The sequence below is a fragment of the Pipistrellus hanaki genome (genome assembly GCF_964339955.1).
Source record: "Pipistrellus hanaki genome assembly, chromosome: 1".
Taxonomy (NCBI): domain Eukaryota; kingdom Metazoa; phylum Chordata; class Mammalia; order Chiroptera; family Vespertilionidae; genus Pipistrellus; species Pipistrellus hanaki.
Window position 1 is genome coordinate 79,164,527 of NC_140503.1, and position 19,058 is coordinate 79,183,584.

At 37.4% G+C, this 19,058-nt stretch overlaps 1 protein-coding gene across 2 annotated transcripts in view; it reads left to right on the forward strand.

Moving 5' to 3' along the window:
* The window catches only part of SCFD1 (sec1 family domain containing 1), a 98,795-nt gene that overhangs the window by 34,077 nt on the left and 45,660 nt on the right, over window positions 1-19,058 (forward strand). For both annotated transcript variants that reach the window (XR_014794188.1, XM_084874692.1), the window contains exons 11-14: window positions 2,000-2,139; window positions 5,699-5,789; window positions 7,381-7,454; window positions 8,135-8,216. Coding sequence is in view for 1 of the 2 variants with exons in the window: in XM_084874692.1 (XP_084730818.1) it covers window positions 2,000-2,139; window positions 5,699-5,789; window positions 7,381-7,454; window positions 8,135-8,216 (387 nt within the window). In the remaining variant the exon portion in view is untranslated. The remainder of the gene's footprint in view (window positions 1-1,999; window positions 2,140-5,698; window positions 5,790-7,380; window positions 7,455-8,134; window positions 8,217-19,058) is intronic.

Sequence of the window (19,058 nt, forward strand, 5' to 3'; positions counted from 1 at the left end):
GATTCTCTGTCATCAATGTTTCTAACTCTCTGTCCCTCTTTCTTCCTCGCTGTAAAAAATCAATAAATTTTTTTTTTTTTTAAAGAAAAGAAAATAAGACTGCTAAAGACTTGCACATTTATATCTGGTGATTTGTGCACCGTTATCCAGTCTTCTAAGTCAGGAAAGTGTCAATGTCAGTGGAAACAGATTAGATTCTTTCATGTTAAAACTAATTTTGTTGTCTTTTATTTGTATAAATGTGCAGTTTCTTTAACATGGTTGAGTACAACACAGAATATTCTGATTTCCTAATTTTCAAAACTGAAATTAGTTTTCCATATTTGCTTGGCCATTATGCAAACAATGGAAGAAAAGTTCTTGCCATTATTATGTTATTTCTCAAAACTCTTAACATCTGTTATATCTTTACCATTTGTGTTTTCTCTAAGTATTTCACCAAAACTTTAGTAATAATATGCAGTCCTATTTATAGAGTAGTAGTTTTGCTAATAAGTTTCTTTTATTTTGAATGTGCTCTGTCATCACTATTGAAATAGTACTTCACTGGAAATTGTAGTTAGTAATAAAGTTGAACTATTTAAAAATGTTTCTCTTCAATATCTTGTTTTATTAATTTTTAAAATCAAAGGGTTTTTCTCAGTGGTAGCTGTTAATGTCTATTGTACTTTCTATATGGGTGATTTGGTGTGCAAAGTGAGGCTAAGATATGTAGATGGGAAAATAAGATTAATGAAATAAGGTTACTGATTATGTTAACAGATTGAAATACAGCACAATACTCTTGTTATTTATGCCACTGTGACATTTAGACATCTTTTGCTTTCTTGTTTTTTTGGATGGGGGTTTTGTCCTAAGGAAAATGGCAAGGAAATAAGATAGTGTAGAGATTTATTTGAGAAAGTTACATGGTATGGTCTAAGGCTCTAGACTCAGTATTGATGACTTTGTTTTATCAAGAGGAGATTAAATTGTATCCAGTACACTGAATTTACTAAGACCTGCAAGTTAAATCATTAGTTAAAACTTATATCTTAGAACTAAGATGATTGTATTATATTATTATATCATGCTAGATAATTATCCATGTAATTTCTTACTTGCTCATCATTTACTTATTGATAGCAATGTTTTATCTCTAGCTAGCTATTCAGAATAGAGATGAACCATAAAATAATGCTATTACATGAAGGAACCCAAGAGTCAAATGCAAAAATAGAAAGAAAAAAAATTATTTTGGGGGTGTGTTGTTGTTTTTTTCTTTTTTTCTTTTTGTATGTTTGATTTTTGAGAAAGGGCAAAAAAAATAAAAATAAAAAAAAATTCAAGCCTCAGAGGAGTAAAATTAATTCTAGGCAGAAAACTATAACAACTAATTTTCTAACTAGCTCTTAGAACTTATTTGAAGGGAGTACAGTTATTATAGCTGTTGGAATTTTTTAAACGTGCAATCCTCCATCAAGTAACAAATCTATGAATTTACAAATATTTAAGATTGTTTGTATTGGAAACAACTAAGCATCAAAAGATCTGGCCAAATAAATAGGTAGAGCTGAATATTGGAGTACTATGTTGGCATGAAAAAAATGAGGTAACTGTACATATACAGATAAAGAGCTCTAAAATACATTATTAAATGAGAAAGGTAAGGCAAAAATATGTATGATCTAATCCATTGTTAAAAGTAAATATGTCTATGCTGGCATATGAAAAAATATTTTCTAGTATACACAAGAATCTTAACATGGTTTTTATAAATATTTGAAATTTTAATCCTATACAGCTGTACTTTATACACAAACAAAAGTACATTTGTGAAAGAAAAAAAAAAGTACATTTGTGTGTAAAAATATGTTGAAAAGAGTCTTCTAAATTTTAGATCCTGTGTTTTGTCCTTGGAAATATTAGAAAAGCCAGCAGTTATTTTCCTTATTGTAGGAAATGTTATGGTTCTTAAATTCAGAAAACTATTATTTAATACAGGATTACTTTTTCTTAGGATTTTCACTTAAACAGAGTTAATTTGGAAGAATCTTCAGGATTGGAAAATACTCCAGCTGGTGCTAGACCAAAGAGGAAAAACAAGAAGTCTTATGATTTAACTCCAGTTGACAAATTTTGGCAGAAACATAAAGGAAGGTAAGTAAGAAAAATATCATTAAGTAAAAACTTTATCTTTAAAAAGAAATGAAGATGTCACTGACTTAATTTATATATTTAAAAAAACAACCCAAAAGGTCTTGGTTCATCTATACAATGAATAGGAGCTATATATAATTAAATTAGAGGCCTGGTGCATGAAATTCATGCACAGAGCCAAGGGGTCCCCTCAGCCCAGCCTGCACCCTCTCCAATCTGGGACCTCTCAGGGATGTCCGACTGCCCGGCAGTCAGACATTCCTCTCAAAATCCTGGACCCCTGGCTCCTAATCGTTCACCTGCCTGATTGCCCTTAACTACCTCCAAGTTGCTGGCCAGGTTACCTCCAACTGCCCTCTCCCTGCTGACCTGGTTGCTCCTAACTGCTCCTCTCCCTCTCCCCTCCCAACCCACCGACCTGGTCACCCCTTACTGCCCCACCCCTGCTGGACTGGCCACACCCAACTGCCCCCTCTGCCAGCCTGGTTGCCCCTAACTGCCTCACCTGCCGATCTGGTTGCCCCCAACTATGTGTGTGTGTGTGTGTGTGTGTGTGTGTGTGTGTGTCCCCGCACCGGCCTAGTTGCCCCTCACTGCCCCCACCCCCGTCAGCCTAATTGCCCCCAACTGTACCCCCACCTCTGCCAGCCTGGTCACCCCTAACTATTCCCCTGCCAGCCTGGTTGCCCTATGTATCCTGCTTGTTCAGTCGTTTGGTTGTCCCTCACTAACCCCCCTGCGGCCTGGTCATAGGCAGCCATCTTGTGAGGGTGTGATGGTCAATTTGCATATTACCTCTTTATTATATAGAATAATTCATAGACATGTGTCTTCATTGCCTGGTTTCTTCCTGACGCCTTAGTTGTTTTTTGTTATTTTATAGTAGTCATTTCCCCATTCAAGTAGCTCATACCATATGATCTTGTAGGTTTTACAGATAGTCTTTCTAAATTTTGTTGCTATCCCCACTGACCTTCAATAACACAATTTCTACCTTTCATTAAAATGGGTTTTTGTGATAGGGAAACCATTTAGGTCTGATTTTCCTTTTTTTGCCCCCTTTGCCTTCATACAAACCCAGTTTTATGTATCTGTGGAAAGAATGCCTGAGCCTGAAAACCAGATTTATTTAAAGTACATTAGAAATAATAGCTAAAATTTAAAACAGTTTGTCATGTGATTTATTTGTAGGCAGATACACAGATCCTAGATGTTGCTCTGTCATTTGGAAGTTTAGACTACATGATAGGCTCATTAATTGTTCTAAAATTTAGCAGGTGGTCATTATAGCTAGAAAAATCATTCTAAACAAAATTTATTACTCTGAGAGAAACAGTTAAGAAATACTAAGTTATTTTGAATACTTTGTGTTACTGTATTTATATATATATGTTCTTTATATGGCTGTTCTTTTTGGCCTCAATTATGATGAGAGAGCTGTAGGATATAAAGTTTCAAAATGTTCGGGGTTATTTTGTTATGTTTTAAAATCATTATAGCAAAGAATTTTATTTTCTCTGTACAGAAAAAGCCACTATCTTCCTCTTTCTGACTATGGCAAATTTGAGTACTGTTAAGATTTATTTTATTTTAACATTTTTTAAAAATATATTTTATTGATTTTATACAGAGAGGAAGGGAGAGAGATAGAGAGTTAGAAACATCGATGAGAGAGAGTCATGGATGAGAGAGAGTCATTGATCAGCTGCCTCTTGCACACCCCTACTGGGGATATGCCCGCAACCAAGGTACATGCCCTTGACCGGAATCGAACCCGGGACCCCTCAGTCCCCATGCCGATGCTCTATCCATTGAGCCAAACCGGTCCCGGCAAGATTTACTTTATTTTAAATAATTCTCTCCTCTTTAGAATTTCATAGTCTACATTTCCTTCCAGAATGGGGAAATACAAGAAGTTACCTTATTTATAGAGGATGTAGGGTATTTTAAAGTTTATGTTAAATTTATATTTCCTAATAGAGAAAAAGCTTAAACTGGCAGTCGGACATCTCTCTCGCAGTCCAGAACTGCTAGCTCCTAACCACTCATCTGCCTGCTTGCCTGCCTGCCTGCCTGCTTGATCGCCCCTAACCACTCTGCTTGCCTGTCTGCTTGCCCCTAACTGCCCCCCACCAGCATTCTCGCCCCCAATTATGCCCCCTTGCCAGCCTGCTCATCCCCAGCTGCTGCCCCCAGCCTTCTCAACCCCAACTGCGCCCCCCTTGCCAGCCTGCTCATCCCCAACTGCCACCCCCAACCTGCTTGTCCCCAACTACTCCCCCAACTGGCCTGATCATACTCAATTGCACCCCCCACCAGCCCGCTTACCCCCAACTGTTTCCTATCCCTCCCCGCCAACACACACACACACCAGCCTGATCACCCGCAACTGCCCTCCTCTCCTGGCCTGATCACCCCTAACCGCTTCTGTCTCGGCCCCGCCACCATAGCTTTGTCCGAAAGGACATCTGGAATGTCTCCCAGAAGATCTTCTGGTCTAATTATCATATTATACTTTTATTAGTATATTGTAGATTGTTGACTATATTCCCTATGCTTTACTTAATCCATGTGACTACCAATTAGTACTTTTTAATCCTTTCACTTTTTTCACCTGGCCCCCAATTCTCCTCCCCTCTGGCATCCATCAGTCTATTTCTGTATCTTCAAGTCTATTTTTATTTTGTTCTTTCATTTATTTTGTTCTTTAGATTCCACATATAAATTAAATCATGTGGTATTTTATCTTTCTCTGTTTGGCACATTTCACTTAGCATAATAACCTCTAGGGCCATCTATGCTGTGACAGATGTTAAGATTTTATTCTATTTTATGGCCAAGTAATATTCCATTGTATGTACCACAGGTTCTTTTTAATGCACTCACGTATTGATGGTTACTTACAGATTGCATACATACCTTGACTATTGTAAATAATGCTGTAGTGAACACAGGGGTGCATATATTCTTTGAAATTAGTCTTTTAGATTTCTTCAGATATGTACCCAGAAGTGGAATTGCTGGGTCATAAAGCAATTCCATTTTTAATTTTTTGAGGGCCCAGCTGGTGTGACTTAGTTGGTTGAGCATTGTACCATGGCACCAAGGGTCGCCAGAGGTTGTCTGTTTGATTCCTGGTCAGGGCACATGCCTGGGTTGTGAGCTCACTTCCCAGTAGGGGGCATGTAGGAGGCGGCCGATCCATCATTGATGTTTCTGTCTCTCCCTCTTCCTCTCTCTGTCTCTTAAAAAAAAAAACCTTTAATTTTTTTGAGTAATCTCTACACTGTTTTCCATAGTGGCTTCACCAATTTGTAGTCCCACCAAGAGTGCATGAGATAGCCTTTGACAGGTATAAGGTGTTACATTCTTGCTTTCCTCTGATGATTAGTGATGTTGAGCATATTTTCATGTCTGTTAGCCAATTGTATGTCCTCTTGGGAGAAGTGTCTTCAGGTCCTCTGCCCACTTTTTAGTTGAATTGTTTGGATTTTGGGGGAGTTAACTTGAGTTCTCAATAAATATTGGATATTAATCCCTCTGTCCAAAACTGTTTCAGTCCATTCCCAGAAGTTGCAGAATCAGTTCAACAAGAACTAGAATCTTACAGAGCACAGGAAGATGAAGTTAAACGACTTAAAAGCATTATGGTAAGATTCTGTTTACTTTTTTAGAATTATAGGGAAGCAGAAGACCATCTGGAAGGAGAAAGAAGTTAACTTTTTCTTCTAAAAATTCAAGGCCATTCATTGCTTTTATTAAAAAAGAAAAAGAAATACCTCAACTTACATAAAAGATCTTTTTCATAATAAAATCTAAATACTGAGTAGAGCAAATATTTTTAAATATTAATTTACTGTTTGAAATATATATATAAAATGCAGTGTTATTTTAGAAATACTAGAGGCCCAGTGCAGGAAATTCATGCACAGGGGCAAATGGGGGTTGTCCCTCAGCCCAGCCTGCACCCTCTCCAATCTGGGACCCCTTGAGGGATATCCAACTGCCCTTTTAAGACCAATCCCCTTGTGCCTAAACTGCTCACCTGCCTACCTTCCTGCCTACCTTGTCCCTAACTGCTTCTGTCTGCCAGCCTGATCATCCTCTAACCACTCCCATGCCAGCCTGATTGATGTCTAACTGCTCCCCTGCCAGCCCGTTTGCCCTCAAGTTCCCTCCTCTGCCAGCCTGGTCATCATTAACTTCCCTCCCCTGCAGGGAAGGAAGTTATGTACCCAGAAGTGGAATTGCTGGGTCATAAAGCAACTCCAACTGCTCTCCCTTGCAGGCCTGATCCCTCTCAACTGCCCTCCCCTGCTGGCCATCTTGTGTCCACATGGGGACAGGATCGTTTAACACATGGGGGCAGCCTTATTATGTATTGGAGTGATGGTCAATCTGCATATTACTCTTTTATTAGTTAGGATAGAGGCCTGGTGCATGGGCAGGGACCAGCTGGTTTGCCCTGAAGGGTGTCCCAGATCAGGGTAGGGATTCTCTTGGGGCATGGGGCAGCTTGGGCGAGGGGTCTGTGGTGGTTTGCAGGCCGGCCATGCTCCCCAGCAACTCAAGTGGAGGCCCTGGTATCTGGGATATATTTACTTTCTACAATTGAAACTTTGTAGCCTGGAGCGGAGCCAAGCCTCCTGCTTGCTCTGTGGTGGCAGTCATTTCTGTTTGGATTTGTTTACCTTCTATAATTGAAACTTTGTAGCCTTGAGAGGAGGCTTAGGCCGGTAAGGACAGATGGAAAGCTTGGCTTCCTCCATTGCTGGGGAAACGCCTCCTTCCTGCTCTCTGTGGCTATAGCCGTTTTGGTTGGGTTTATTTCCATACTCGCTTTCATTGGCTGGTAGGCGTGGTTTGTGGAGCGGAGCGATGGTTAATTTGCATATTACACTTTTATTAGGTAGGATGTGTTTCAGTGCTACTCATTCTGTACTTTGAGCTAACTTTAGATTTTAGCTCTACTATTTATTACTCTGTTACCTGTGAAAAGTTTCTGGGCCAGTCTGAAATGCCAGCTGATCCTTTTTATAGTCATCAACCATTTATTGGGCTGTTGGTGGCTAGAACTTTTCTATAATTGTTAAAAGACATATGTTTATTCCTTAAAGGAGAAGAATTATTATTCTTGATGACCTAAATCTTACTCTTTACCAGTGATCTTAGAAATATGTTGATTTTTATGCTTGGGCTTTGGGATGTGTGAGTAGTTACTGGAAACTTTTTCCTTTCCAGGGACTAGAAGGGGAAGATGAAGGAGCCATAAGTATGCTTTCTGACAATACTGCTAAGCTAACATCAGCTGTTAGGTAAGTAAGGAATATCTCCTCTTTGAAGACTTTTTATTGAGAAGATTTACTTAGGTGGTAAAATTTTGTTAATATTTTTAGTAATAGGATATATTAGGTAATAACATATACCTTTAAAGAACTAAATTGTATTTTTAACATGTTCAGTCTAAGTTCTTTCTTTTATATAGCAGATCATTTGCTTCTCTTACTAGTTGGAATATTGTGTAATGTGGATAATTTTACAAAGAAGATAATATTGATGATAAAGTAATGCAAATTGTTATTAAATTTATCATTGCTACTATTACTTTATTAACTAAAGGTTAAGCAATTTCTTTGGATACTTTAAATGCTATTAAGGAGAAAGGAAAAATGTTTTAGAAGTATAAGTACAATCATATTTCCATTAACCTGATTTTATTCTAAGCCTCCAGATATTGGAACCAAAAAGTGAACGGTGGAGTAATGATATTTAGGAGGCAGATGATTTTAAACTAAGAAGCACTTCACCTGCATTAGAGTAGTAAATACTGTATGTGTTCAAGGCTAGAGATTACATCCAGTTGATAGTTTAATTTGTCATTTTGTTACTGTTTTATCTAAGTTTCCTTAGAGGACATACCAGGTGGGTTTTGTTAAGGTCTATGTCATTAATTAGAAAATATAATGGTTCATTTTAAATTTTTTTATACTTGTAGTTCTTTGCCAGAACTCCTTGAAAAAAAAAGACTTATTGATCTCCACACAAATGTTGCTACTGCTGTTTTAGAACATATAAAGGTAAATTTAACTTTTATCCTCCCCAATATAATTTTTTAAATTTTTATACATATTATTCAATTAACAGTAGAGCTGTATCTCACCATCAGCAATACAGATTTAGACATTCGTTTTATTGTAGTACTATCTAAAATAGCTGTTAATATCATCATCATTTCATTATGTAATTTGGCCCTGAACTTTTTAGTTTTAGATGAGTCTGTTAGCATTAAAGCTTCTTTCTATCTCCTATTGTACTGTGAAACAAATAAATTGATCTTATATATGTTGTTATAGTTTTTTCTCATTACTTCATTCATGATTACCTGATATTGGCTTGATTTAGTTCCAGCATTGTACAGGTACTTATACTCTGGACATAGAACTGAATTCTAGTTACAGCTTCATCATATGCTAGGATGTGACTCCTACTTCCCATTTAATAAACATTTGAAAAGCATTGTAAAAAAGTTGGATATGTCAGCTGCCTATCCAAGATGTTGTTAGTATCTTGGATTTATGGAAAGGGAAATTAAATGTTTTCTTTTTAAAATTATTTAAAAAGTCACAGAGGGTTAGAAACGAGCTAATGTAGATAGATAAGAAGCATTGTGCAGCTTGGAATTTAAATCTGCAAATTTCTATTAAGCTGACAGCCTAATTTTTTCCTTCTACATATTCATATTCATATTGATAATTACTGTTTTCATGTACCTATAGGAATAGAAACATAAATGTTCAGTCTAAATGGTTCTGCTGATATTTTCCCTTTTTTTATATGCAACATTTCTATAAAGTGGAAAGAGACTGTTCAGATCTGTTTACCTGAGGTCCTTGTGAGGTTTTAAGAAAGTTCACAGCATAAGCCAAGATAGGCTGTGTGTATGGAAAAGCCAGTGAAAGTATTTTAAGGGAGGTGGGTTATCATCAGGGTAGGAGGAACACAATTAGTCAAGTTGATGGAAACTCAACCTGCCTGCTCTGTAGGTTAAGGGCTCAGCAGCAGAATAATGGTCTCTGCCAGCTCTCACCCACAGCCAGACAATTCAGTTCCTCCCCGTATGCCCCTGGTGCCTTTCAATCTGCTGTCCCAAGGCTGGAGGTCAGAGCGAGTGAGTTCCAGTAAGTCTGTGTGCTGGCCCTTTATGAAGAATGCCTGGGAATCCAGCAGCCCTCAGCCCTCAATCCCCGTTGGTTTTTACAGCCAGAGTTATAGGGACTTCTCTTCCTGTGGATCCCTGAGCTGGGGAGGAGGGAGCTAGGAAGGGGCTGGGACACTTTGACCCTCAGGGGGGAACCTCTGAACCAAAGATACCCTCTGATTTTTAATCGCCACATGTGGGTATGGGACCAGCCTATTGCACATCTTTACCCGGCCGACCAGTTTTGATGTGCTTCTTCTGTAAATCCTTAGCTATAGGACTTCTGTTCAGCTACATTTCATGAGGTTCTCAATGATGGTTGTTCCTTAGTTTGGTTGTAATTTTGATATGTTTGTGGGAATATTTATGTACCGCATTTACCTAGTACTCTGTCATCTTGACTGAAAGTTCTGTAATTCATAACTTTCAAACCTTTCCTTTAGTAGTTCTTTTATTTCTCATAAAAATATGATTTTCCCCACTTGCTGGTTGTTAAGGAATGGCTTCTTAGACTACTTAAATAATTTGCAAACATATTTTAATTTTTTAAGAAATATGTCAGAGAGGAAGGGAGGAGAGGAAGAGGGAGAGGGAGAGGGAGAGAAATATCAATGATGAGAGAGAATCATTGATCGCTGCCTCTGCATGCCCTCTACTAAGGATCGAGCCCACAACCCAGGCATATGCCCCTGACCGGAATCGGTCCCAGGACCCTTCAATCCACAGGCCAATGCTCTATCCACTGAGCCAAACGAGTTAGGCCAGATTTAAATTTTTTTATCGTTAAATTGAATTAAGTACTCTTTAGCATCTGACACCTAAGATAGGAAAAGATACCTACTTACCAACTTACAAATCATAGTATATGAGAGAGAGAGAAGTAGCATTATGTGCTCTTTCACCTAATGCCCCCCCTTTGAGAGGAAGAGCTGTGACATCAGAAAGCTTTATCCTCTTGTAGCCAATAAAGAACCAACTGTTAATAAGCTGTTGTGGATTGAGTCTTCATTGGTGTTGAATCATCATTTTGTTTTACTACTTCCTGTGAAGAAAGTTATGAGGTCTGAAGACATTATCTGATCAAGCAAACATGTGTAGCCCTAGGTCTACACTCTGAGTCCCTGCTAGCAGTGCTAGCTTTTAACCACAACCCTTGCTCCAGTGGTTAATTTTTAGAAATTCTCTTATTTGGTCTCCACTAGTCAATACATCAAATTAATTGATGCCCTTCATTCTCTCTGTAAAGCATAGTGCTAACTTGCCACAATATTGACATATTGACAACTGACAGCTAGTATGTTTTACAAGTGGAATTTTTAGCTTACCAAAAAATAGCCATTTGTATTTAATTCCAACCTATCGTTTTATGAATAGGAAAAGAGTATTCTGTGTATAAAACTTAAGTTCACATCTTAGAAACACTCAATGAAGTGGTGATCTAATTATTGTTCAAATTAGTAGTGGGTAAAAAACACTAAAAGATTGGAAAATTTCAGAAGTAATAAAATTGCTCTGAAAATGTCTACAAATTTTTTTAGTCCATTCGAAAGAAAGAAACTGGAAATCATTGATGATGCCTTTTAGGTGTACTTTATGCAAGAAAGAAAAAATATCATATAATTAATTGACATATAATTGTACATTCTAGGTCTTAAGTTAAAAGGCAATGTTTAAAATGTATATATACAACACAGATCTTCTTGTATCTGTCTTTCTATTAACTGGCTTTGATTAACTGCTCACCCCCCTCCTGATCACAGTAGGGAAGGAATTTTACTGTGCTAGAAATTAGAGCATTTCTCTGGCTGGACTTTGACTCATCTATTTAAAATGATCTCTTCTCCAATATACATGCCACGTGAATATTGTTATGACCTAGTTGTCTTTTCTTCAAGGCAGGGGAAAATACGTTCTGAATCAGGAAGTCCCCATGGACAAGCTACCACTATCTTCTACCTCTTCTCATCCCAAATAAGGCTAATCATTACTAGGACTTGAATACGTATTTCTTACTTAAAGTATGACCAAAGATAGCTCTTAAATGAGTAGAATACCCTTCAATTTCTCACACACTGAATTTCTGGAGACTACTTACACATCTCCAAAAAAAAAACGTGAAATTACTTTTCTTGGGCTCTTTGCTTTCACTTCTCTGCCATCCGTTTTTGTGAAGATGAAGCATTGTCATTTAGCATGACCTAGTTTAATAGATTCTTATTAAAGGTTAATCTAAAGAAATAAGACTTCTCAAAACCTAATAATAAGAAATAAACAATTAAGTTTAAAAAATGGCCAAAGTATTTGAACAGAAATTTGACGTAAAAAAAATAAAGATAGCCCTAGCTGATTTGGCTTAATGGATAGAGCATTGGCCTGCAGACTGAAGCGACCCGGGTTTAATTCCGGTCAAGAGCGCATGCCTGGGTTACGGGCTTGATCCCTAGTGGGGGGCGTGCGGGAAGCAACTGATCAATGATTCTCTCTCATCATTGATGTTTCTATCTCTTCCTCTCTGAAATGAATAAAAATATATTTAAAAAAATATATAGATAGCAAATAAGTTTCCATCATTAAAAAAATACTAAAACCACAGTGAGATACCACTACACATCTATTAAAGTGTCTAAAATTAAAAGGATTGTTCATGTCAACCTTTGGCAAAAATACAGAGGACCTAGAGAACTCATAAATTACTGGTAGAAATGTAAAAGCGTACATCCACTTTGGAAAATAATTTCTCAATTTCTTAAAATGTTAAATACAAACCTCTTATGTACCAGCCATTTCACTCCAAGGCATTTACTCAGTGTAAATGAAAGCATATATTCATTGTACACAAATGTTCATAACTGTGTCTTTATAATACCCCAAAACTGGAAACATCCAAATATCATCAGATAAATTGGATAAACAAATCATGGTATATCCAATGGAATACTAATCAGCGATAAACTATTGATACATGCAACAACATGGGTGCATCTCAAAATAAGAGTGTAAGGAGTCACATTTAAAAAAAAAAAAAAGGAAAGTACAGTAAACCCTTCTTTTTGCGGACCTTGATTTAACAGACTTTGAATTTAATGGAGAATATTTCCAGTCCATATGTCATATGTGAAAATTAATACCTGTTAATTTTAAAAAGCTTTTAAATAAGATTTGCTTATAATTAAATTAGTTTTTGTGTTGTTTTATTACTAATTTACTATTTTTAACACATTTTAACAGATTTGCCATCCTATCTAATAAAAGAGTAATATGCAGATTGACCATCATTCCAACACACAAGATGGCTGCCCCCATGTGGACAAACATCCTGCCCCCATGTGGACAAAAGATGGCCACCACAAGATGGCCAGCAGGGGAGGGCAGTTGGGAGGCACCAGGCCTGCAAGGGAGGGCAGTTGGAGGCGATCAACCCTGCAGGGGAGGGCAGTTAGGGGTGACCAGGTCAGCAGAGGAGGAAAGTTGGGGTTAAACAGGCTGGCAGGGGAGCAGTTAGACATCATTCAGGCTGGCATGGGAGTAGGTAGGGGGTGATCAGGCTGACAGGCAGAAGTGCTTAGGAGCAATCAGGAGGGCCAGCAGTCCTGGGTTGTGAGAGGGATCCAGATTGTAGAGGGTGCAGGCTGGGCTGAGGAACACTCCCCCGCCCCCTGCCCCCTGCACGAATTCTGTGCACTGGGCCTCTAGTGTATTATGAAAACATGGCCTATCTGCTATAGTAATTTTGGCAACATTAATATTACATATTTGCAAGTATAGTCTACATATTTAAACCCAAGAGTCACCGCTGGTAAATAGAGTTCTGCAAGTGATTACACTGCATCAGTTGCAGTAATTGGTTCTGTTGTCTCTGGCATGACTTTCTGCATCAGTTTTAACATCTGCAGTCAATGTTCCCAGATGCACTAAGCAGCACCCCAGCTTTGTGCATTTGTTTACTCTCGGTGACTGTCTAAGACTTTAATTTGAGTGGTAAGCACTTAATGCAGTATACAGATGATATAGAATTGTATACCCGAAACTTACATAATTGTATTAACCAATGTCACCCCAAAAATTTAATTTTAAAAAAAGAGTACATAATCTTTAATTCAGTTTACATAAATTTGCAAAAATGAAGCTAATTTATAGTAACATAAAGTAGATCAGTTCTTATCTAAGGACAGAAAGAGAAGTGTTAGAAGGTAAAAAGGGATGCATTACAACAAGGAAACTTATCTGGGTAATGACTGATATGTTCTCTATCTGAATTGTATTCATGAATTCATTCATATGTTAAAATTTACCAAATTCTGTGTATTGTATGTCAGTTACTCTTCAGAAATTCAAACAAAGCTTAGTGGTTATTTTAAATAAGTTATTTCACAGATTAAAAAAAAAAAAAACAAAAAAAAACCACATTTTGTTTAAGTCATTGAGAAAACCAAAGATTAATTTTGGTAATGAGAATGTTTGATTTAGGTTTAAAGTGACCTAGAATAGCAAGAAACAGAATATAGTACATAATTTGTGAATAGGTAAGCCCGAAATAATTTTTATATACTTTTTCCTTACAGAAATAGGCAGTAAGATAAATGCAGAGAATAGAAGCAAATTAAAATGAAGATTAAAATGTTTAAAATAAAAGGAGAGGACAGATGCAGTTCTTATTTTTTTAATTAAATTCCTCACAGTTTATTTATGTATACCTTGACTTGTTCTGAGATAGCTTACAATGACAGCACACACAATATCTGAGTAGCGAATGATTGATGAGAATCAGGGATATATAAGTTAGAGTAGAAAGCCAGAGTCAAACATAGCCCTTACATTTTCCTCTGTTCTTTGGTCTCTATTTTCCAGAGTCCTTCGTGAACCTACCGTGGAGCTTAAGACTGTCAAGCTAGAAGGTACCTAGGGACAGAGTTCTAAGTAGATTCTACAAAGTAGTGAGGTTTCTTCCCTGGTCAAATAAGGTTAGAAATAAAATTTACTCTATTCTCCTCTTGGAGATTCACAGTGCAATGTAATATATAAAGTAATCTGCAAGTCATGATTTTAGAAAACTTAATTAGCCAGTATTTCTCAAACTCCTTTGACTTTGAAACACTTTTAGGTAATACTTCTTATAACCAACTCTGAGAAGTAGCATTCTGCAGAATATATATTTAGGCCCAGGTTTCCCACCAGTATATTGTCCCATCTCTGCACAGAAGAGATGTATTCCCTTATGTAGAATGATTTATTTAAAGTGTCTCAGTCATTCTGACATATGAGCAAGTGCTCCAAAGTAAGCATTTTCAGCCGCCTGTGTTATACAACACCTTCAAATATAAGTTCATGGATCATCTGATTTTTGTGCAACATAATTTTTCATCTTGGCAGACCCATTAAAAACTCACCAATATGAAATGCCAAAAAAAATACATGTAATTAACTGAGAATATATTAATGTGCTGTGTTGTTATATTATAAAAAGTAATTGTGCTTTTGGAGAATTTCAGTCATCTTCCAGGGCACAAGGCATACAACAAAGAACAACTAGTCACGAGGAATTTATACTCTAGGCTAGGGGCATATGCAGACTATTAAGTGCAACATACAGATGCTAACCACTAGGAGGGTGAGATATCCATATACATACCTAAAAATTGATAGGAACTAAACATGAGCAAAAGAAGAAAGAAAAAGAACATCCCGGCTGGCGTGGCTCAGTGGTTGAGCGTCGACCATGGTTTGATTCCTGGTCAGGGCATATGCCCGCGTTTCGGGCTCGGTTCCCAGTGTGGGGCATGCAGGACGCAGCCAGTCAGTGGTTCTCTCTCATTGATATTTCTCTCGCTCTTCCTTTCTCTTTGAAATCAATAAAAATTTTGGTTTTTGTTGTTTGTTTTTTTTATAAAAAAGGCTAGAGTTTAAATGATCTTCAACATAGATATAGTTTATACATATCCGACTAAAGATATAGTTCTAAGTTCCTATTAGCTTAGGATATACTTTTCTATGGAAAATACATGATTGGTCCCTGTCCAAACCCTATTTAATTCATAATGTGAAAGATTCCTAATGTGTTGAAACAGAGAATAGTTTATCAACCCCTCTCCCTCCTGTGATAGGAAGGAGGAGAGGAATATTTGGATTCTTTTTCTATTTTTAATATATTTTATTGATTTTTTTTTTTTTTTTACAGAGAGGAAGGAAGAGGGACAGAGAGCTAGAAATATCAATGAGAGAGAAACATAGACTAGCTGCCTCGTGCACACCCCCCTACCGGGGATGTGCCCGCAACCAAGGTACATGCCCTTGACCGGAATCGAACCTGGGACCTTTCAGTCCACAGACCGACACTACCACTGAGCCAAACCTTTTTTGGCATGAATTCTTTATAGTAAAAAAAGTTAACTCTCCTTTTTTCTTGTCTTTCACTACTGACTAATGTTAGAGATTAGAATTGAGAATTAGAAGAGAGGGAAGGCCAAGAAATAGCAATGTAGATCTTGTTATCAACCAGTCATTGACTGAGGTGAGGAAAGAAAATTGTAGCTAGTAGTGAGTAGGGAGTTTCACAGTGGTGGTGTCTTCTGTACTTAGAATGGAAAGAGGAACTGGGCGGGTGTGTGTGTGTGTGTGTGTGAGTGAATACTCTTAAATTGTCAGAAGGAAAAGGGAATTCACTTCATGTCCTATATGGGTCATATGACAAATGTTTTTAGTTAATGATTTTCAAAAGCAAAAATTTGTATACTTGACCCTTGAACAAAACTGGCATTAGGGGCACCACTCAACCCTCAGTTGAAATAAAAAAAATAGCATTTTTGGTTTGAGGTTGATTTAATTCCCAGATGCAAAACCCAGGGACACAGAGGGCCAACTGTATATTTATAGAAAAATTTGGTACGTAAGACCCATGCAGTTCAAATCCCTGTTGTTCAAGGGTCAACTGTACTTATATATCCCAGGTAACTATTAAGAGTTTTCCATTATAGTGAAGAAAGAGGACAGCTGATTTTAAAAGGGATTTTTGAGAAATTCATGGCTTAGAATTTATATTCACTAGCTATAATTTATATTCCATGCATAGTCCTTTGGTTTTATATAAAATTCCCTTCTTACTTATTCTTGATATTTATTGAAGCTACCAAAAATCCTGTTTATTTTGACCTTATTATTTTGTTTTATATTTTTAACTTGTCTATTTTTTCAATTAACTCCTGTAATCACAGTTGTATTCTCCTTTGAACTCATATTTTATATATATATATAAAAGCTTAAGCGATCAGCTGATCATCTGACCATATCGTAGCTATGATGTGCACTGACCACCAGGGGGCAGATGCTCAAAGCGGGAACGGAAACCACGGGCATGGAAACATGGAGCAGACTGATGAATCTCAGAGGGAAGGGGAGGGGGGAGGACAGGAAGAGTTTAACCAAAGATCTTATATGAATACTAGAGGCCTGGTGCACAGATTCGTGCACTGGCAGGGTCCCTCAGCCTGGACTGTGGGGATCGGGCTGAAACTGGCTCTCTGACATCCCCCAAGGGGTCTCAGATTGTGAGAGGACGCAGGCCAAGCTAAGGTGCACGAATCCATGCACCGGGCCTCTAGTAGTATATAAAAGTAATTAGTCTTTTTGGGATTACAGAAGTTGTTTCTGTACAGAAGTTGTTCCTTATATGGATGATCCCTTATTTCAAGAAGTTGAGAAAGGACCTAAAAATATTATGTATCGGGTCAAAACAACCTTGTGGCACATATACTAAATTATGTGTATTTCAAAAAACCTAAATATATACTAATTAGAAAATATACTTTTTATTTTTCATAAAGCATATACAAAGAAGTAAAATTGTATTTAAGGAAAATAAAATTTTTCCTACACTTTCTCTATGATATACATTGGAGTCTGACCTGGATTTGAATCTGAACTCTCCTACTTTTACTCTGGTAACCTTAAAATAAGAATATGTTTCTTTGTGTCCTTCATCTTTAAAATGAGACTAGTAATTTCTAGCTCATATTATTATCTGGAGAATTAAAATGAGATAATCTAAGTTAGTTTTTAAACACTGTTCTCTGCTACCCTTGAGCTCTATAGAGACTTTTAATGGGTTACCTTAAAGCTATTTTATGTTTAGGGTTCTGCAGAAGACTTAATTTGAGAAAGAGGGTCCTGAGGTTCACTGTTTAAAAACATTTGAATGATGTCCTGGCCAGTTGTTCAGTGGTTAGAGCATTGGCCTGAAGACCAAAGGGTCACAGGTTTGATTCCTGTTTAAGAGCATGTCCCTTGGTTGCAGGCTCCCCAGCTCTGGTAGGGGATAGTTCAGGAGGCAGCCAGTCGATGTATGTCTCTCGCCCTTCCACTCTCTCTAGCAGTCAATGAAAAAGATATCCTCCAGTGAGGATTTTAAATAAATAAATAAATAAATAAATAAATAACAATATAATTGTAAAGTGCATTGTACATAATAAATGCTGAAAGATATTAGTTCTCTTATGCAGGAAGTTCAAATGTAAACTAATCCATCAAGAAGAACAAAATGGATCTAATATTTCTTCACTGATTTATGTAGGCTTATGCATTAGATTAGATTATGTCATTTAGCATACTTAATTTCATATATCAAATCACTAGAGATTGATTGCATTTTTCACTTCTACTTTCATCACTTTTTTTCTTGCATAACTTTTAAAGATGACTATTAATTAGGCTCTGGCTGGACTTCTCAGTTGGTTAGAGCATGGTCCTGGCATGATAAGGTTTTGGTTTGATCCCATATAAGAATCGACAAATGAATCCATAAATGAGTGGAACAACAACTAGATGTTTCTCTCTCTCCCTCCTTCCCCCACTTACTCTCAAATCAAATAAATTTAAATACCTTTAACAGAGATGACTACTTACCTGTATATATATCCTGATCTTATAGCTTTGAAATTCAACAATTATTTTGTCAATACTTGTTATGAGCCATATGCCTTTTTAAACTATTAGTGTTAAATGATTAATTAGACACACTCTAGAGAGGTTACTTTTTTCAGAGTAGCATGTAAACAAAGGAGGATAATATAGTATAACTAGAGGCCTGGTGCACGAAATTTGTGCATTTGGCAGGGGTCCCTCAGCCCGGCCTTCACTCTCTCGCAGTCTGGGAGCCTTTGGGGATGTCCAACTGATAATTTAGGACAGCTCCTAGTGGGGAGCAGCCCTAAGCTGGCAGTCAGACATCCTTAGCACTGCTTTTGAGGCGGGAGAGGCTCCTGCCACCGCATCTGTGCTTACCAGCTGTGAGCCCAGACTGCACTGACCACCAGGGGGCAGCTCCTGCGTTGAGCATCTGCCCCCTGGTGGTCAGTGCACATCATAGTAACTGGTCGTTCCTCCGTTCGGCTATTTGCATATTAGCCTTTTAGGTATTCCCAGTATATAGGTTCATTGTTATTATGGAAATGTATGTAAGGTGCACATTTAAAGGAATAATAAATTCTCTTTCATTATTATAGCTAAGAGACTGGGGGAGGGGCAAGAATGGGAAAGATTGGAGATTGAAGAAAGAGTTGCAAAGAAGCTGGTCCTTGAAGAATGAGTAGTCTTCCCCAGGCAGGCGATAGAAGAAGGATATATTCTTAAAAAACTAAGAGAATAATCTGAGCCTAAGCCTAGACTCATGATGTCTAATGAAGAAATGTCAGTGAGTTATTTGATGTGACTTTAGGGAACTATCCAAGTG